This window comes from Xiphophorus hellerii, unplaced genomic scaffold, assembly GCF_003331165.1.
Source record: "Xiphophorus hellerii strain 12219 unplaced genomic scaffold, Xiphophorus_hellerii-4.1 PGA_scaffold_58__1_contigs__length_500000, whole genome shotgun sequence".
Classification (NCBI taxonomy): Eukaryota; Metazoa; Chordata; class Actinopteri; order Cyprinodontiformes; family Poeciliidae; genus Xiphophorus; species Xiphophorus hellerii.
This window is the reverse complement of record NW_022587633.1, coordinates 251,264-265,258: the sequence shown is the minus strand read 5'-3', so window position 1 is coordinate 265,258 and position 13,995 is coordinate 251,264. Positions and strand designations below refer to the sequence as shown.

At 39.4% G+C, this 13,995-nt stretch overlaps 1 protein-coding gene across 1 annotated transcript in view; it reads left to right on the top strand.

Annotated features, from left to right (window-relative positions):
- The window catches only part of LOC116716449 (contactin-associated protein-like 4), a 90,897-nt gene that overhangs the window by 64,701 nt on the left and 12,201 nt on the right, over window positions 1-13,995 (top strand). The window contains exon 17 of the mRNA XM_032557284.1: window positions 12,127-12,345. Coding sequence (XP_032413175.1) covers window positions 12,127-12,345 — 219 coding nt within the window. The remainder of the gene's footprint in view (window positions 1-12,126; window positions 12,346-13,995) is intronic.

Below are 13,995 nucleotides of genomic sequence, written 5' to 3'. Positions count from 1 at the left end.
AAAAAAAATTTCAAAACTACTTTTGCGATTCAAGATTTTTTCTTTTGGCCTCAATTTAGCTCCATATAATACAAGCGCCTATTTCTTGCCGAAAAGTTATTTGTAAATTAGTTTGGTCTTATTTCAAATGTACTAAGATATTTGCACTATAAACCTTTTTGCATTTTTGCAGTGTAAACAGCAGAGAATAGATTTTTTCACTTCAAACAAAAGTAAAGAGTAAAATCATCTGCCAGATGGGCAAATTATTGACATAAAACTTTGTAACTAAATAGCAACCATAAGGTTTGTTCAAAAGAAAAGATAAATGAAACTGAAAAATAAAGTTCAAAACTGAAAAAATGGTCAAATCTACTTTTCAGATTCAAGTGGGTTTTTTCAGTGTCTGTTTTTTTTTCCTTTTGAACAAATGTTATGGTCCCAATTTAGCTCCATATAAAACAAGTTCTTGTATCTTGCTGAAAAATTACTTGTAAGTTGTCTGAGTGTAGAAACGGGACCAAAAATATTTGGTAATATTTTCTATTTTTACAGTGTAGATGCAGCAGTTTTGGTACTGTATGTACACATTGAAAAACAGTCATATATTTCTGATATCTTGTGATTTGAATATTGTGGACTCTAAAATGCCACAACTTGGAGTTCACAAATACAGAACATCCTCCCAAACTATCAAAAAAATATTTGTCCTGTTTTAAGCTTTTTTATTGGAGCATTTAGGGAAAAGAAGCAGCTGATGATGTCATGCCTGAGGCCTCCGTGTCACGTTTCAATTGATTTAGCTGAAACCGAAGATCCCTAATTGCAAAAGATAAAACTGAAGAGCTCTGACTCCGGGGGATAGTTAGCTTTTTGCTGACAAAACATACTATAAATGCAGAAACTCCCTCTCATGAACGTTTAGCTGCACACTTCCCCTGCTCAATAAACCATTGGATATTTAAAGTGTGCATAGCAGATTTTGCTGCATTTGTGGTTTTGTCTTTCGTTTTCTTGCCGTTCTGCTCCGCATTCTTGACTCGTTTTGGGGTTTTTGTTGGCCCCAGGATAAACTCATGGTGGAATTTTTCTGCAGAGCTCGTAGATGATGTATTGGATCGTAAAAGACGCAGGAGTCCCCACAGTCGGGGACCCATCCTGTAATTTCATACCAATCCCAGCAAAAAAACTCTCTTCTGTTCCCCACAGTCAGATATATGTGAGGCTGTGTTTTAAATCTGATATCTACTGATCGCCGGATTCCATTTTCATTCATTCAGTTATTTATTTCATTCAGTTTTTTAAAAAACAAAAAATCTTTCACACATAACCAATGTAGCTTAACAAAACATTCCTGTTGGAAAAGGAGCAGGAAGAAGTGAACACTTTAATTTAATCCTACTCCTTTTCTCAATTCAATGAAATATATTGCTTACCGACTCAATAATTATCAGAAATTTGTCATTAAAACTATGTTATGGTATTCATATGAATATACGGAGCTCCAGAACCAACAAATAGATTGTATTACATATAATTTCTGCATTATATGTAATATAATGCATATTATATTACATATATTATAATACAGATATTATATGTAATATAATAGGTATTATGTTACATATAAAACATATTACATATAATATGTATTATATGTAACACATGTAATACATGTAATTCCTCCCACGATTACATGTGTATTACATATGTAATACACATATGTTTTATATTATTTACAAAATAATTATTTTTTTTCTTGGGAAATAAATCATTATTTATCATTATTTACAAAAAACACCACCTGATTTGGATGTGGGCCTAAACAAAAAATGAGTGTTTCACCCCATACTGGATGCATTAAGTTGTATATAAACTTCTTCATGTGTTGATCTCAAATCTTGGAAATTCACTCGGCATGTGAGCAAAAGTGCAGCTGGCTTGCAGAAATAGACAGATTGAGTCGAACGCTGCTGCTGCTCCATGAAGAAGACTCATTGTTAACTCAGAGCACGCAGGTTTTCGTTGCACTGCGTTGTTATCATGACAGCTGGAGTTAAGATGTCTCTGAATCATTATTACTCATAACATGACTGGAGCCAGACAGCTGTTTCCAAATGAGGTTATGATTCCTTGAGAGTGCTTGCTTGTGCGTGTTTTCATTCTTATCTCAGTCCTACAGCAGCCTATGGTTTCTCAACTAGAACAAGAGAGTGGCAGTTTTTTAACTCTCGGCTTTTGTTTCCCCAAGTGATGGGAGTATAAGATAGGTCTGTACAAAACATGTTCATTACAGTTTTCTCCACAAAGTCATTCTTACATATTGAGATTTTAGTTTTATCATTTCTGCTAATTTTGAGATTCTTTCAGAATAAGATGTTTTAGGGAGTCTGTCACTTTAAATCCAAATAAACTGCTGCTGGTTACATCTTTCACATTTGAAAATGGCTGCATAACAAGTTTATTTAACATTACTTTTTGTCAAATTTCTTTATTATAATCATCAAGCAAATGTCCGTCAATTATATTGATCAGCGTTCAATTTGCATTATTCAAAGGCAACTGTAAAAAAGTCATAATGTGACTTTATTCTCGTATTATTTCAACTTTATTTTCATAATATTATGAGACTAAAGTCAAAATAATGTCAGAATAAACTCATATTTCAACTTTATTCTCATTATTAAAACTAGCAGACCAAATGTGCTGGAGCTCTGCTTGGGTTGCTAGGTAACGGGTTGAGCGGCTCCGGGGTTACTAGGTGAAGGGTCACAGTGGCTGCTGATTGGTGATGTTACATTTGGAAGGTTTTTGAAATGATTCATGATTCCAGACACCAAAAAACATGAATTTATTGCCAAAATACGGCAGCATGTTGTTGTTTTTTTTAAAGCAGTAAAAACCCAAACCGAATTACAAAAATGTGCAAAATGTGAATTTTGCATCATATAAGTGAAGTAATGATCAGTATTAATAGTCTGGGATCCACAACAGAAATAGTTCTTCATGCAGAGAAGGACGGATCCGAAATGCTCCAGGAGTCCTGGCCTGTCGCTCGGGTTGAGGAGGCAAAATTAGTGAATGTGGGACTTTCACTGCAATGCAGAGAGCAGACGGATAAAACAGCATCAACAAATCAATCCATCCGCCTTCACCGGCTGTGAGAACAGTACTTATGTGATACTTCATGAATAAACATGAAGAGAAAAACAGTTTTCATCCATGAAAAATGGAGCTAAATCAAAAGCTTTCTACTTTGTGTTTTAAGTGCATATGGCTTTTCCATCCCATGTAAAAAATATATGTCTTTTTATTTTTGTTTCTCTAGGACATATTTAATGGAAATCACATTCATAAATGTAGTTTTATATAAGGAAATCCTGCACTTAGGCAAGAGAATCGGTTTTTGTCTTGGACAATGATAAAAAGTCAGCATTAAATGTGTTTATTAGTCTCATATGTTTGTATATTTTGAATGTATTATGGAGTCTTAGGGCCATACTAAGAGAAAAGAAAATTACAAGAATAACGTAATAATATTAGGAGAATAAAATCATTTAAGTTAATAAATTATTCAATTATTATTGTAATTAGTAAATATGAGAAAGATATTATTATGAGAATATAGTACAAAAGAAAGAATGAAGTCATTATTTAAATGACTAAATAAGTTATTGTTTAAATTATTATTTAATGTCTATATTTTTAGAATAAAGTCAGTATTATGAGAATAAAGTAAACAAAATTACGAGAATAAAGTCATAATACTATAACTTTATTCTTGTGTTAAATGTTTTACTTCCTTTGCATGGCTCTAGTACTCCGTCATAGGAATGCAATATAACAAAGTTTTTTAACTACGTTAAAATGTGGAAAGCATTTTAGTCTTTCTATAGGATTAAATTAAAGTGACTTTACGTTTCAGTGTTAAACTAAATCTGTTCGTCTTGGCAAGTTCCTTCAGACGTCTGTTGTGAAGCAGCGAAATATAAATGAACTGGATTTATTTAAATTAGAACTGGCTGATGCACAGATCCTCATCCACACAGAAACATGTTGGTAGTGTAACGGTGACAAACAATCAAAAGAGATATTCAGATTGAGTCCGCAACATTTTAATTTAATAATTGTTACAAAGTAACTCCGTTAGCGGTCTCGTTCCTAACAGCCGTTAGAAAAAAAAAAACACATTCACCAACGTTCCACAACCGTCGTTACCTAGCAACGGCGGAGTGATATTGACCCCCTCCGCAACCACGTCAACCTGCAACACCACTAGTAAATGACACACAACGAAACACAAAACAGTATTAATAAACACAAAACAGTATTAATAAACACAAAACAGTATTAATAAACACAAAACAGTATTAATTTACCTCGACTATTCCATCAAAATGGCCTGTATGCCACACTCTCCCCCTCATTAAAAAAAAAATGTCCTATGACATTTTAAAGACCTTTTACTGGAAGTGATGTTATAAGTAAGGTACTTAACATGACATTCATTACATACATACATTACATATTATTGTAATAGTGTCCACCACTAACAGAGGATATTGTCACTTTAGATTACAAATGTCCAGTTACAAATACTTCTAAATATGTTCAGATCATCTCTCTAGTGTAACAGAACCTTAATTTCAGCCACAGTTTTTTTCTGATACCAGTCTTTTGTCTTGAAAGCACAGTCAATAAACTGTCTTTTGAGAATTCAAGTATAGTCTTTTTCTTTTAAATGTAGTTCTTAAACCTATATACAGTGTGTCTTTAACTCTGTACTTTAACACCTGGAACTACCCAGGGTCGCCAAAGTTCTTTACCGGTTGGGATCATACTCACAGGTAGTTCTTTAATGCCTAATTCCACCATGGTTGGCTCACCCAAAGCATAGTAGGTCAGCATCCTCGGACGGCGACGCTCTCTCTTTGGGTAGCTGAATGCAGGTGGTGGAACAGCTGCATCCTCTTCTTCCTCAGAAGCTGTTTCTGCAGATGGCTCAGGGAGATCCTGGTGTAGCTCCATGTCTTGGCCTCCATCTTCTTCTTCTGGTATGTTGTTCATCCAATTAGCCTGAGATTCATTCACTTTCGGTGCGTTGTCTTGGTCAGGCAGGTCTGGTGTAAATGGTTCAGCATCTGGGTTTAAGCTGACAGCTCGGTGACCACTGTGCTGAGCAGGAGGAAACTGGCACACTAGCTCCATTTCCTCATCCCTCTCACTGTCTGAAGATTCTTCTCGTTGACAAAGATGACATGGAGATGTATTCGACTTAGTCTTTTTAGTCCTTTTTGTCATTTTTGAGTCTATTTCTGGGTTGTCGATTGGCAGACTGTCACAAGGGAGCAGGAGGTTCCTATGCAGCACACGTCTTTTGCCACCTCCTTCTGGTACTACTTCATATACTGGGCTGATATCACTTCTTCTCTTTGTGATGATGTGCACTTTATCTTCCCAAAAGGATCTGAGCTTACCAGGACCTCCTCTCTCTGATAAGTTGCGTACAAGCACACGCCCCCCAGGCTGCAGGTCAGCTCCATAAACTCTTTTGTCATATTCTTTTTTTCCTCTGTTCGATTCACGGGTGGCAGTTTTGGTTGCGATCTTGTAGGCTTGCTGCATCCTGCTTTGCCAATCTTTGACATACTCAGCATAGCTTTGCTGTGTTTCATTTGGCTGTATGTTAAACAGGAGATCTATCGGCAGACGTGGGGATCGCCCATAGAGTAGATAATATGGAGCAAAGCCGGTGGTGTCACTGCGGGTGCAGTTATATGCGTGCACCATCTTACATAACGACTTTTTCCAGTCAGACTTTTGCGCACTTGTGAGCGTACGGAGCATAGACAGCAGGGTTCTGTTAAATCGCTCCACTTGTCCGTTACCCTGTGGGTGGTAGCAGGTAGTGTGGGACCCTCGCACGTGACAACACCTCTGCAGTTGAGCCATCAACTGGTTTTCAAATTCCTTCCCCATGTTGTGGTGGATTTTCTCCGGAAAGCCAAAGTGAAGGGCAAAGTCATCAAATAGCTTTTCCACAACTGTTTTTGCGGATTTGTTTTTTGTGGGGTAGGCCTGTGCAAAGCGAGTGTAGTGATCCATTATAACCAGAATATACTCATAGCCTTGCTTACAGGCCTCTAGATGCAGGAAATCAATTGAAACCAGTTCGAATGGACGTGTTGTCACAATTGGCATCAGTGGTGCTCTGGCTGCTCTCTGTGGTCGTTTTGACTTTAGACACTCACACACTTGGGTCACAAAATGTTCTGTGTCCTGCTGCATTCTGACCCAATAAAACCTGTCTCGGATCAGATTCAGAGTCCTTTCGACCCCCAGATGACCCATCTCTTTGTGTAATTCTTGAAACACTAACGGATGATGTTCTTTTGGCAAAACTAGCTGAGACGTATGTCCTGCTTTTCTGTATAAGATCCCATCATCGCTGATATATAGTTTTCGCCACTGCCTCAAGAGCACTCTAACATCTGCAGGCTCGGTTTTCACCACTCCTCTGGGGGGGAATTGATCTTGGCTTTTATAATGCATGACTCGCTTGATGAGAGGGTCTTTTTTTTGACTTTCTCTGATCTGTTCTGGTGTTAGTGGGGCAGGCAATGAAGGTGAAGAGGCATCCCTTACTAAGTCCAGTGTATTGATGTGAGCCGTGGTTATCCAGACAGATGGGGCATCTTGAAGCACCGTCACTCCCTGAATTGAAGCACTAATCACATCCTGAGTCACTTCTTCTGTACATTGCTGCAATAAGTCATTTATGTCCAGTGGCATGCGAGAGAGGCCATCTGCGTCTGTATTGTGTTTGCCTGGTCGATATTTAATGGTGAAATTGAAATCGGCAAGTTGGGCAACCCACCTGTGACCTGTGGCATTCAACTTGGCTGTGGTGAGAATGTAGGTCAGGGGGTTATTATCTGTATATACAGTGAAATGAGGTGCATGGTACAAATAATCTCTAAACCTTTCACATATTGCCCACTTGAGTGCTAGAAATTCCAATTTTCCTGAATGCATGTGATAATTTTTCTCAGGTGGGGTCAGTGTTCTAGATCCATACCCGATGACAACCATTTTGTTATTCTGTCTCTGATACAGAACTGCTCCCAACCCTTCCTGGGAAGCATCAACATGCAGAATAAATGGTTGGGTGAGATCTCGATACCCAAGGATGGGAGGCTCAGTGAGTTTGTCAATAAGTGTGTTTATTGTCTCTTGATGGTTCTGTGTCCAGTGAATGGGAGTGTTTGATGGGAGGTTACCTTTATTTCTTGCAGTGTTGATGTTCCGTCTGTCTTTTTGCTTTCCTGATGGTGGATTTTCAGGTTGATTTTCCGGTGGACTAGCCAGAAGCTGGTAGAGGGGCTTAGCTATTCTGGAGAAGTTGGGTATATATGTTCGATAATAGGAGAGAAATCCCAGCATTTTTCTCAGATCTCCTACAGTTGTGGGGGTTCTCTCCTTCAAAGTTTGAACTGGTGCCACTTCTGCTGGATCCATCGTGTAGCCCTCACCAGAGACAAGACGTCCCAGAAATCTCACTCTTCTTTTGAACACCTCACACTTCTTTGGGCTCAGCTTCACTCCATGCTTCTGGTATCTTTGCAACACAGTTCTCATGTGGTTGAGATGATCCTCAAAACTTGGGCTGTGAACTAAATTGTCATCCAGATAGGGCTGGCATATCACATCTCTTAAACCAATCAGACATTCCTCCATGCTTCTTTGGAACTCTGCTGGGGCAGCACTCAAACCGAAGGGGATTCTGATCCACTGGTACAAACCCCATGGTGTTATGAAAGCAGTTAAGGGCTGACTTTTTTCATCCAGAAACCCTTGATGGTACGCCTTCCCCTGATCTAATACAGAGAACCAGGAGCTGCCAGTTAGAGAATCAAGCATGTCTTGGATTCGGGGAATAGGGTGGCGGTCAGGGACAGATTTTTTGTTTAATTCCCGGTAGTCACAGCACAACCTCAGACCCCCATCTTTCTTTCTCACACATACCACTGGTGATGCATATGGAGAACGTGACTGAGTTATCCAGCCTCTATTCAGTAGATCTTGAAGGTATTCTTTAACTTCCTGATGTAATGGCTTGGGAACTGACATATATGTTTTCTTCACTGGAGTAGTGTCATGCAGAGTGATTTGAAGTTTCAAAGAGGGAATTAAACCTATGTCATCTTCATCATAGGCGAATGCATGACACTCTTCTCTCAGTATCTGTCTCACAGTCTGTCTTTGGCTTTCCGTTAAGTGGCTGAGGTCAACTGGAGGATCCCACTGTGTTGGCTTCTGTTTTTCTGCTTTGCTGTTGATAATCAGGGACTGAGCTGCAGCTGGCTTTGTTCTGGGTGAAGGGTCATCTTGTTGTTCACCAACAGTGATATTCAACTGTTGTGCATTTACAGTATAAGCTGTCTTTACTGCTTCTAGGTGCCCCAGGACTGCACGCTGATGTAGAGTAACATTATACTTATTGGTGTTGGAAATTGGGATTAATACGAATCCTGGGTTTTCTGTAGGAACTGTCATGAGACCCTCCTGAACACTGACACCTTCTGGCAGCACCGAGTCCTCCGAGGGAACAAAAAGAAGGTCCTCTCCTCTGAACTGAGTTCCAGTATTAACTTTAACATGGATGATGGTGATTTGTTCAGCTGCTAATTTGATTCGACTTCTCCCTGTGTGCACAAGACCCACATTAACCTGACTATCTGATGTCTGAATTAGTTTGACAATTGTCTGTGCAGTTTGGACAGTGACAGCAAAGGCTCCACACACATTTTGGATGACTTCCGGTTTCCTGTGTTTAAGTGTGTTGTCTCCTAGCACTTCCTCTATGACATTGTAGCCAATTATTGGTTGTTGTGCCACACTGGAGTCACTTGACACAAGTACTGGTACCAACAGGGGTTCTGCTGAGAGTGAATCTTTGCCCAGTCTAAATTCCACTTCCACCCAGCCCAGAAAAGGAATTTGTGTCTGATTTGCTGCAAGCCCAATAAGTGTATCCACCTCCAGTAGTTCATTCAGAGGTCTAACTCGCTGGTGTGGTAAGTGTAATTGTCTCCATTCTTCATTAATGAGACATGCCTGGGCACCAGTGTCCCATAATGCTTCTACTGGAGTGGCATCCATCCAACAATGAACAATGCATCTCTTACCTATGAGGTTCAGAAGTTTCTGTCTGCTCCGTGGATTCATGTAGTGAGCTGTTGGGGTAGATGAAAGTTCTGTATGGGAGCCTGGTTTGTTTGTGGTGGGACTGAGTGTTTTGTGTGGGGCTACTGAGGGTCCCGGCCCAGCAGCCCTGTCCAGTTTCCCTGCTGTCCCCTGTTCTGACGGCAGCCTCTGGCAAGGTGTCCTCCTTGACCACACTTATAACAGTGAGTGCACCTCTCCCCTGACTGTGCTTCTAGACAGGCTGGGCAACCTCTGGGTTTGCGGTAGCTGTGTGTGGTAGCTCTCTCTGTCTGATGTTTCTTAGTAATCTCCACTGTTTCCAACACCAGTTTCTTTAGTTCTAACATTTCAGCCTTCAGTCCTTCGATGAGTTTAGTTGTTCCTGCTTCCTGTTCTGTGTTTTGATTTTTCTTGGCCCCTCTCAGTACATCTTTGGTCATCACTGTGTCCCCTATCTCACTTGTGGTTGCAGCTTCTTCCATGGAAGGAGGTTGAAACTCATGTATGCCTCCTTCAGCTCTCAGTTCATTTATTTTTGGGAACCTACTCACTGCACTTTTTCTCAGTTTTTTTTGTCTTTCTTGCTCTAAGTTTGCAGCTTCACTCACCCGCTCAATTAGGACCTCATCTGATACTGCAGGATTAGTCAGGTAAGGTTTTAGTTGGAATTTTACTGCATCGCTTAGCAGTCCTGTGTCTATGGAACGCAGAAATTTCCTTTGTATCAGTTCTGGGCTGAATTGTTCGCTTTCATCCTCTTCTTTTGATTTCCAGAGCATTTTTTCTTTCAGTTCTATAGCTCTAAATAAGAAATTCTGTGCAGATTCTTTTGGATCTTGTGAGATGTTCATCAGCTGATGAAGGAGGTCAGAGGAAGAGTCCACTTTAAAATGGCTTTTTAGGATAATTTTCAGAGTGGACAGTGTCAGTCCTCTTTTGATTTCCAGCATCTCTCTCAGGTGAAGCCCTGGGCTTATGGCCCGTATGACTGCTTCCAGGATCTCAGTCTCTGAATATCCTTTCCTCTGCCCAGATTCAATTTGGTTGATCAGGCTCGTATAGGACAATTTATCCCTCTGACCAGCTTCTCCAATCTGCCCACAAATCCGAAACTCCCGCCTGAGGGTCACTTCTGGTATGTGAGGTGATGGAGCACAGTGTGGTTCAGTCTCCTCCATATGCATTGTCATGCTCAGTTTCTTCTCTAAAACCCCAATTTCCTCCTCTATGCGCTGTCGGGCTTTGCTATGTTCTTCCTGGAATTCCTTATACTTGACTTTTAGTGAGTTTAATTCACCTTCGTCAGCTTGTGTCTGTTCTGGTGTTCTGGGCTCATCCGACGTCCAAGATTCCATGAAGGTGATTAAATTCTGGAGAAACTGTTGAAACGATTCAGGTTCTTCCTCATTTCCGATATCGTCCAGTGTGGTCTCTGCTAGTCTGATGAGGGAACGCCGAGTTTGGCCAGTAAACCCTCCTGGAGGTTCATCACTCTTGAGGTGTTTACAAACTAAAATTAGCTCTGACTTCTCTAGCATCAGCAGCGTTCTGCTCACTTCGTCTTGAAGCTGCTCCATCGGTAGTTTCTCCTCCGTCTTCGGTTCGTCTCGTTTGGATTAGTTACTTTTAGCTGAAACTCCTCCTGGGGCTGGCTCGCCAAAAATGTAACGGTGACAAACAATCAAAAGAGATATTCAGATTGAGTCCGCAACATTTTAATTTAATAATTGTTACAAAGTAACTCCGTTAGCGGTCTCGTTCCTAACAGCCGTTAGAAAAAAAAAAACACATTCACCAACGTTCCACAACCGTCGTTACCTAGCAACGGCGGAGTGATATTGACCCCCTCCGCAACCACGTCAACCTGCAACACCACTAGTAAATGACACACAACGAAACACAAAACAGTATTAATAAACACAAAACAGTATTAATAAACACAAAACAGTATTAATTTACCTCGACTATTCCATCAAAATGGCCTGTATGCCACAGTAGCAGCGTCTCTTTGCTTCCTGCCCACAGATCTGAGTCCAGCTGTCCGTCTGTGCTGTCAGCAGACGGGCAGTTCGCCATGTCATGATGGAGGAACACAACCAACCAAAACGTTTATTAAAAATGGTGCAATCTGGAGTCAGATTAGAGAAAACCGTCCTTAAAATTCACTAAGAAGTTAAACTAGTGCAAAGAAATATGATAATAAATGTTTAAAAAGCAAAATGTGCTGCTTAATAAAACTTGATTATTACAAGAAGAAAGAATATCATGACAGTATTACAAGAATAAAGTCATAAAATTAAGAGAATAAAGTTGTACAAAAATAAAGTTGAAATATTACGAGTTATAATATTCTGGCTTTATCCTCATAATTCTACGCTTTTATTATTATCTCAATGTTTTTCTCATAAATATTATAATAGTTTGACTATACTCATTGTTTTGGATTTATTCTGTTTATTCAAGTTTATTCTCTTAATATTATGACTTTGTTTTTCTACTTTTATTACTTTTTTACTCATAATTTAATTGTATTTTATATTATTTTCTCCGTTGTATGTTTGTATGATGGAAACATTCACAGTATTTCTACTTCACGCACATCATGCTCTCATTTTGCAGCTTTGAGTCCAAGAAGAACAAAAACTATTTTCAAATTATTGTGAAGCTTCTTTTTAGAGTAAATTATTACATTTCATTCACTGAGCTGCTTGAACATTTACTTGTTTTTCTCAGCATCAAACTGTGAGAGAAATTGTTTTTCACAAATGAAATTAACCAACTTTCACAAACAGTCTTTATTTTTTATGAAAAAAGGATTTTACTGATTTTTATGTCTGTTTACTTCATTACAATTTGAGGAAAAGATATACAGCTAATTTCTTACTCATAATAATTATAAGCATAAGTGTTTATTTTATGGTTTTGTTTCCTCTTCGTCAGCTTCCACAGAGGTCGTCTTCTCTTTGGATGTGGGGAACGGACCTCTGGAGGTCAAAGTGCGCTCCGACCTCCCGCTAAATGACAACCGGTGGCACAGCGTGAGAGCTGAGCGAAACGTGAAGGAGGCTTTGCTGCGCGTCGACGACCTGCCTGCTGCCGTACGAGAAGCTCCAGCTGATGGGTTTATTCATCTGCAGCTCAACAGCCAGCTATTTATAGGTGAGAAGCAAAGGTGGGAGTTTTTCCGTATGAGTTGACAACAGAACGAACCGTGATGCTCACTTTAGGTGGAGACGAGCTTTCAGCAGAACATTGCACTTTAACAAGGTGAACAGAAGTTTAAATAAACAGTTTCTCATCAAACCTGAGCAGATCACATTATAAGCAAAATGATGATTTTGAGATTGTTTATCATCTTGGAAGGTTTCTGCAAACTATGAGCGTCTGAAAAGACTGTTTTATTATTTAAGGATGACCTATTAAGGTTAAAATAGGACTATACAAAACATATTTATTATATTTGTTTGGCACAAAATTATTCTTAGATAATGATATTTTAGTCTGCTCAGTCTACTGATTATTTTGTTGTAGGCTGCCTGGTCACTTGAAATCCAAGTAGTGGGTGGTGGCTCCTCTTAGGTCCATGCTTGTAAAATTCAAATGTACAAGCATGGACCTAAGAGGAGAAGCGAGCAGCACAGACATTGGTGCATTTACACAACCTTACTTTTGTGAAAAGCAGAAGCAAGTGGTTTCTGGATGGTAAGTCAACAACTAAACACTTGTCTTTTCCAGCAGCCATTGTACAGTGCATACAGCAGTAAAACCAGCTGCTCAAATGTGCTGCAACTCTGCTTGGTGGCTGGGCTTGGCTGGAGTTGCTAAAATGACGTTACATTTTGAATGTTTTTTGAAACAGCTTATTTTCTAGATACCACAAAACATTAACTTTTTAACTTAATGCCAAAAAGAAATGTTGGGTGTTTTTTTAAGTGTTTGGTCTGTTTTTAGAAGCAGTAGAAACCCAAATGAAAGCACAAAAGATGTGGAAAAAGGGAATTTTGGACGTTTTTGTACTCTTTACAAGTATGTCACAGGTTTCGTCTTGAACCTTTATTGTAATAAATGATCATGATTTAATTTTCCCTTGAATCATCAACAAAGTGCTTTTAGGAAACTGTCTGTTGAAGTTTTCCTCAATAATTTAACAGAAGAAAGAAATCCATCCTTGGTTTTAGGGATTTATCTCTGCAAATATTATGAACATTTACACACATGAATGTTGAATGAAATAAAAGCAACGCTGAATATTGATGAAGCTGGAAAGATGCAGAACTGACTGGCTGACAGGGTTAATCTCATAATCCTCTGACAGCAACCATGAAGAAGAGACTCTCATCAGAATCCACTGGTCTGATCGCCGACTACCGGCACGTTGATGGGACGTTTGAATGGAAGTGGGAATGTGGGGATTATGAGATCCACAGCTTTCTGAGCCGTCGATTGTGCTGTCGACAAAGATCTTATTCAAGGTGGATTTGAGGAATCACAGTTCTATTCCTGTAGAATTGTTGTTTTATCCGTGTGTGAAAAGAAAACTCACTAAACAGCAAAACTATTTCATGCTTTGATAAATGGCTTAGTGCACTGGTGTAAGATTACAGTGGGTGTTTGTTGGGCAAGTTGTTTATTTTCCTTTAAATTGTGTCCCACTTGTAAAGAAAATACATTTTTGAGTTTAGCAGTATAGTTGGGTGAAAAACCCAAAAATCGTCTCCGCCTGTCCCAAACATCTTTTGGAGGAAGCAACGCAACGATGTCGGGTGGATTCTCACCAAAGCAGAGAAATACTGAGATGAGATTCTGCAA